This window comes from Eriocheir sinensis, chromosome 60 (genome assembly GCF_024679095.1).
Source record: "Eriocheir sinensis breed Jianghai 21 chromosome 60, ASM2467909v1, whole genome shotgun sequence".
Lineage (NCBI taxonomy): Eukaryota > Metazoa > Arthropoda > Malacostraca > Decapoda > Varunidae > Eriocheir > Eriocheir sinensis.
The window spans coordinates 3,116,504-3,123,199 of record NC_066568.1 but is presented as its reverse complement, the minus strand read 5'-3'; the positions used below and the strand labels follow the sequence as shown (position 1 = coordinate 3,123,199).

General features: G+C 49.1%; 1 protein-coding gene across 2 annotated transcripts; it reads right to left on the bottom strand.

Annotated features, from left to right (window-relative positions):
• Positions 1-493: 493 nt before the first annotated feature.
• On the bottom strand, positions 494-6,235 carry LOC126985728 (homeobox protein DLX-2-like). Of its 2 annotated transcripts, XM_050840963.1 has the most exons (6): positions 6,053-6,235; positions 5,286-5,376; positions 4,553-5,049; positions 1,160-2,463; positions 1,024-1,091; positions 494-887 (listed from the first exon to the last, which is right to left on the bottom strand). In XM_050840963.1, exons 1-4 carry the CDS (start codon positions 6,155-6,157, stop codon positions 1,807-1,809), a joined length of 1,350 nt encoding a protein of 449 aa, XP_050696920.1. In that variant the 5' UTR covers positions 6,158-6,235; the 3' UTR covers positions 494-887; positions 1,024-1,091; positions 1,160-1,806. The 2 variants fall into 2 exon arrangements, with proteins under 2 accessions (XP_050696920.1, XP_050696919.1); XM_050840962.1 differs by having other exon boundaries at positions 1,024-2,463.
• Positions 6,236-6,696: the final 461 nt, after the last annotated feature.

Genomic DNA, 6,696 nt, shown 5'->3' with positions numbered 1-6,696 from the left:
GTCACTATATATGTCTTCTCTATTTCTTTATTGTCATCACCACACTCATCACCATCACCTTCAAGTCATCACCACGTCTTCACTATCATCATCATCATCATGTCATCGCTCTTCACTATACTTCACCATACACCATCTTTTCTTTCCTATTCACCATTCACACACACACACACACACACACACACACACACACACACACACACACACACACACACACACACACAGGTCAGGTCACCATACATCCGGGTCACTATATCCAGGCTTGCACCACCGTCACTATATCACCATTTTTCTTGTTTTATTTTCGTTATTTTTTTAGTTTTTTTTATCTTTCTTTCCTTTTCCTTCTTTTTTTCTGTTTGTTTTTCCTGTTTTATTTTTTGGTTGCTTTTTTCATTTTTTTCCTGTTTTTTTAGTATCGGTTTTCAATTTCAAAGCTATCGTGTTTTTTTTCCTTTTCCTTTTTCTTTTTATTTTTGTTTAGTTTCTGCTGTTTTCCTTTTTTTTCGTTTTTATTTTTTTCCTGTTTTGGTCATCGAGTTTTATTTTCAGACCATCCGTGTTTTTTTCTTGGGCTTCTTATTTTTCTTTCTTAATTTTCTTTTTCTCCTTTTTTCCTTTTCTTAGACAGACAGTTTCATCATAGGAGCATTCACGTTTAAAGGTTCTAATGTCATCTCCGCCTGGTTCTCCGTCTGGTGTTAGTGTACTCCATCCTGCTCCGGTAAAGGTTCTAATTTCATCTCTACACCTGGTCCTCTGTCTGGTGTTAGTGTACTCCATTATGCCCCGGTAAAGGTTCTAATTCTATCTCTCCACCTGGTCCTCTGTCTGGTGTTAGTGTACTCCATCCTGCCCCGGTAAAGGTTCTAATTTCATCTCTCCACCTGGTTCTCTGTCTGGTGTTAGTGTACTCCATCCTGCCCCGGTAAAGGTTCTAATTCTATCTCTCCACCTGGTCCTCTGTCTGGTGTTAGTGTGCTCCATCCTGTCCCGGTAAAGGTTCTAATTTCATCTCTCCACCTGGTCCTCTGTCTGGTGTTAGTGTACTCCATCCTGCCCCGGTAAAGGTTCTAATTTCATCTCTCCACCTGGTTCTCTGTCTGGTGTTAGTGTACTCCATCCTGCCCCGGTAAAGGTTTTAATTTCATCTCTCCACCTGGTCCTCTGTCTGGTGTTAGTGTACTCCATCCTGTCCCGGTAAAGGTTCTAATTTCATCTCTACACCTGGTTCTCTGTCTGCCATGGGTTCTACAATTCCTGGGTCACCACTCTGTTACTTTGGTTGTCTGTCTGTTATCGTTCCACGCATGACCTGACCTGACCTGACCTGACCAAGTCCATTTCTTATTCTTGTCAGTAAATAGAATATCTTATCACTAGTATAAATTATAGTTGCACTGAGTCACATCACTTTCCCGACATCACCACGCAAGCTTTCATCACCACACACCGCCTCTCATCACCACGCGCGGTTTGAGTCATCACCAAACACCACATTTCGCTAAAGTCATCACCATTTTGTTTGTTTGTTTTGGTTGTCATCACCACCACCGCGCCATTTTCTTTTTAGCGGTCATCACCTATTGTCTTCACCACCGCTATCACCACCACTATCATCACCATTCCTCCGTCACCATAAACACCACACGCCGTTTCTTTCGTGTGATGACACCACCATCATCTCCACCATCATCTTCATCACCATTTTCAACACCATCAACACCATCTTTCTGACGTCATCCACTTTCTTCGTATCATCATCACCACTGTCATCACCACTCATCACCACTAGCCACCTCTGCGTCACCACCTGGCGGGGGCGGCGGGCAGGTGGGGGGCCGCAGGGGGGTCCAGGTGGGAGGTGGGGGAGGGGGGGCGCGGTGATGACAGGGAGGTGGTGGGGGAGGGGGAGGGGGAGCCGCCGCCCCCCCCAGTGTCCAGCACCTTGACGGGGGCGCGGGTGGGGGTGATGGCGGTGGTGGGCGTGGTGGTGAGGGGGGCGGAGAAGAGGGGCAGGGAGGAGGGGAAGGAGGAGGCGGCGGAGAAGAAGGGGTGGGAGGGGAGGAGCAGCGAGGCGGCCAGGGCGGGGGAGAAGGGAGGCTGCGCCAGGCCGGGGGGCACCGCGCCCAGCCTGAGGCCCCCCGAGGCGCCGAACAGCCCGGAGAACAGGCTGGGGAAGGCCACGGGGGGCAGGGGGGGGTGCAGGCGGGGGTCCAGCAGGCCGGCGGCGGCGGCGGCGTCGTGGTGGGAAGCAGGGGCATCGGGGCGGGGGTTGGCGCCCCCCGCGAGCCTGTCCCTGACGAGGAGCGGCATGGAGAGGCGGCGCAGGGCGGGGGGCAGGGCGCACAGGGGGCTGCCGGCGGGGGGCGCGCCGTAGGGGGGGTCGAGGGCCCCCGGCAGGCCCTTCTCGCGGTACAGCTTCTTGGTCTTGTAGCGGTGGTTCTGGAACCAGATCTTGACCTGGGGGGGGAGGCGCCTTAGTGCGTGTGTGTGTGCGTGTGTGTGTGTGTGTGTGTGTGTGTGTGTGTGTGTGTGTGTGTTGGATCAAAGCAAGGTGTATGTATACGTGTTTGTGTCGTTAACAAGGTATACACATGTGACTGAATGTTTATACTAAATACAATCCATACATACTAATCCCTTTAAAAGGCACCGAAGTGTATTTAAAAAGGTCCACTAAGGTTATCGTCAACGTCAGAGTGTGCCGCCAAGTGTTAGTGCAGACAGTCCCCTTATCGGCATGTGTCCACGCGGGTTGACTCTGCCGGCCGCAACTCGAGTGTGTTCCTGCGAGCGAGTGTTGGCGGCGTGGATGCTCAGCGATGACGCCGCACGCTGTAGACACGCGCTGTGTTCACCGCGGGCAACGGCTTTGGCTAAAGGCTGTGCCAACTGTTGTGCCCGTGATGCAGGGAGAAATGAGAGAGAAAAAACACGGTCTTGGGTGTGGCAGTGGCTGGGTCCCGCCGTGAACAGGGAGCCAATAACAGCTTTTAAGAAGAGTTGTTCAGCTCGTGCGGGAGCTGAAAGAAATAACGCGTGGGATTTATCATTATGAGAATAAATCTGCCTCTGAGTAATTTTCTTTAGTTCGTGGAGAACGTGAGGGGTAGTTTTTCAGCACAACATACACAACGATGTGTCGTAATTATCCCAGATGATGCAATGGTGTTTGTCGCTGAGAGTATCCAGTACAAACTAAGTGTCCCTGAAGGCAGCTCTGTAGGGAAGGGACGCACGATGACGGAAGTAGACAAACACCACCGCTGCCTGCTCCCTTACATCGCCGCCGTGGCCGCGGCGCCACGGCCGCTTAGCCCAATCAGTCAAGCGATCAGTCACACCGCCACGGGAGGTGTTTTCGGCCGGCACATCATTACTTCACTGGTGATGGCAGTCTTTCGAGATTTATTTTACATGTTTTTGCAATCCTCCATGGGCACCCTGTATCGTTCATCACGGTGGTGAGTGTTGTGCCCCGCGGCCTGAGCCACGCGGCCACGCCTTCACACCACCGCCTCACGCGCCTCGCTGAGAGCCACTCCCGACCCCTGCGTCAGGCTGTCCACACGCGGCAACACACCAGCACAGTAAAACAGCTCCACGCGAGCACACTATTCTTCAACATTTCGGCGGCCAGGTACACATATCTGACACATTTACCGGGGCACAGGTGAAAAGCACCACTTCTAACTAACTCCGTCCCGAAAATGGAACTGAAAAGCTGTAGCCACAAATCTGTTAATCAATACTAATACGCCATTAAAAAAAATAAAAAAAAATCGGGCGTAAGTCTTGGCGGCGGCGGCGGCGTGGAAGTACTGACACAACAATCTCTACCAAAGCCTTACCAGTGTGGGTGTGTGAGCCCTGGAGAAGTGTTTGAGAGAATGAGTTAGAGTTAGTGTGAGCCCCAAAATGTCTGATAAAATGTGTTAGAGTTAGTGTGAGCCCCAAAATGTCTGATAAAATGTGTTAGAGTTAGTGTGAGCCCCAAAATGTTTGAGAATGTGGACCTTAGTAAAAATTTAAAATATCATTGAGTAGGAAGTAGAGGAGGAGGAGGAGGAGGAGGAGGAGGAAGAAGAAGACACACGGAGGAAGAGGAGGAGCAGGGAAACGCGTAGAGGAAAAGGAGGGGGAGGAGGAGGGGAAGGAGGAGAAAACGGAGGAAAAGGAGGAAGAAAAAGTAGAGAAGGAGGAGAAAGAAGAAGAGGAACAGGGAAACGCGTTGAGGAAAAGGAGAAAGCAGAGAAGGAGAGGGAGGAGGAGGAGAAAGTAGAGGAGGAGGAGGAGAAGGAAATAGATGAGAAAGAGGAGGAGGAGGAGGAGGAGGAGGAGGAGGAGAAAGTAGAGGAGGAGGAGGAAGTAGATGAGAAAGAGGAGGAGGAGGAGGAGGAGAAGGAGGAGGAAGAAATGTATGCGAAATGAATCTTATAATAAAAAATGAAAAAAAAAAACTTAATTACAATTCTTAAAGAGCGAAAGAGTATTTAAAAGTCCAATTAGTCACAGGTTAATTAATACCAGGTAACACTTTCACTCTTACCTGTGTGGGCGTCAGGTTAATTAGGGCGGCCAGGTGTTCCCGCTCCGGGGCCGACAGGTAACGTTGCTGTCGAAAACGTCTCTCCAGCTCAAACGTTTGCGACTTCGTGAACAGAATCCTCCTCTTCCTCTTCCTCCCGTGCGCCTCTCTCCCCTCCTCCCCCTCCTCCTCCACCTCCAAGCCCTCCATCTCCTCGTCCTCCTCCTCCTCATCTCCACCGAACTCATCTCCACCGACGTGTGTGTTCTCTGTGGAGTCGGCGGCGGCTTGGATTGGGTGGTGGAGGTGGTGGTGAGGGTGGTGTTGGTGGTGTTGGTGGTGATGAAGGTGGTGGTGGAGGGGTATGTCTGTGGTGGTGGTGGTGGTGGTGAGGCTGGAGGTGGTGATGGTGGTGGAGTTTGCTTCTCCTCCTATTCTTCCTTCTGTTTCTCTTCCTCTTCCTTCTCCTCCTCCACCTCCTCCTCCTCCATCTTCAACCTCCGTCTGTCCTCCAATTCCTGAAAAAAAAGAAAAAAATGTTATTATTACTATTATTATTATTATTATTATTATTATTATTATTATTATTATTATTATTATTATTGTGTGTGTGTGTGTGTGTGTGTGTGTGTGTGTGTGTGTGTGTGTGTGTGTGTGTGTTGATATTAGGACCTATTCCACTACAAAAACTACTACTACTACTACTACTATCACTACTACTACTACTACTACTACTACTACTACTGTTGCTCACCTCTGTTGGGCTTGTCAGACAGCTGCAGGAGATCCCTCACGGAGAAGCTGGTAACCCGCCCTCCGCTCCCTACAGACGACGCCTCCTGCTGCTGGGAAGGGAGGGAAGAAGGGAGGAAAGGAAGGGAGAAGGGAGGAAAGGAAAGGAAGCAAGGAGTTAGATCGTATGGTGTTAAGGGAGTGATAAAAAGGAAGGAAGGGAGGATATAAGGGAGGAAAGGAAATAAAAATAAGGGAGAAGATAGGGAGGAAGAAATGGCGGGGTTGGATGGAAGAGATGACAAGGAAGGGAAGGGAAGGAGAGAAATAGGGAATGAAGGAAGGAAAGAAAAGGGGAGGGAAGGAAGGAAGGAGAGAGAGGGAGGGAATGAAGGACACGAGGAAGGAAGGAAGGAAGGAAAGGAGAGAGGGATGGAAAGTTAAAATATCGAATGAAGGAATTGTAAGGAAAAGGAAATAAAGAAGAAAAGGAAAACAAATTAAAAGATGAAGTTAAAATCAGAAAAAAAGAAGAAAGGAAAGAGAAAAAAAAGAAAAAGGAAGATAAGGAGGAAGGGAGCGTATGCGTGAATATATGGCGGGAAGGGAGAGAGAGAGAGGAAGGGAGAGAGATAAGGGAGAGGGAGAGAGAGAGAGAGGAGGGGAGAGAAAACAATTAGGAGAGAAAGAAGATGCAGATAAACATGGACTCATAATCACCACCATCACCACCACCACCACCACCACCACCACCAAAACAACAACAACAACAACAACAACAACACTTACCATATCTTCGTCACTACCACCACCACCACCACCACCACCGGCAGTTGTAGTAGTAGTAGCAGTAGTAGTAGTAGTAGTAGTAGTAGTAGTAGTAGTAGATGCCATTCAATGTAGAAACACCAACACTACTTTCTCTCTCTCTCACTTTCTTACTCTCTTTCTTTTTTTTGTCTTTCTCTCTCTCTCACTTTAAAGAGAGAAAAAAAGAAAGAAAGAGTTAATCACTGACCACTAATTCATTTTTTTTGAGGTAAAGAAAAAAAAAGAAAAAAAAACCAATGAAAAAATAAAATTGCAGTTAAAATCACCAACACCACTCACCTCCATTACACACACACACACACACACACACGCACACACACACGCACACTAACAAAACCAGCACCCTCAGTATCCCTACCCCCCCTTCCTCTCTCTCTCTCTCTCTCTCTCTCTCTCTCTCTCTCTCTCTCTCTCTCTCTCTCTCTCTCTCTCTCTCTCTCTCTCTCTCTTATATTTCGCAGGGGCGCGTATAACCTTGCGTCCAGACAAGGAGACAAGAAAACTACTGCTTGAGAGTCTTTGTCAGCGATGGATAGGGGCGTCAATGTGTCCAGGGGCGGGGCGAATCCTTAAGGGGAGGGGTCGTGAGATTCTGGGAGGCG

What these genes read in the sequence shown, in the direction of transcription:
- LOC126985728 (XM_050840962.1), bottom strand. Translation starts at nt 6,157, where the DNA reads ATGGCATCTACTACTACTACTACTACTACTACTACTACTACTACTGCT. An exon ending in GTGGTAGTGACGAAGATATG is followed by an intron (nt 5,377 to 6,052) that starts GTAAGTGTTGTT and finishes CTCCCTTCCCAG; the next exon opens with CAGCAGGAGGCGTCGTCTGT. An exon ending in TTAACCTGACGCCCACACAG is followed by an intron (nt 2,464 to 4,552) that starts GTAAGAGTGAAA and finishes CTCCCCCCCCAG; the next exon opens with GTCAAGATCTGGTTCCAGAA.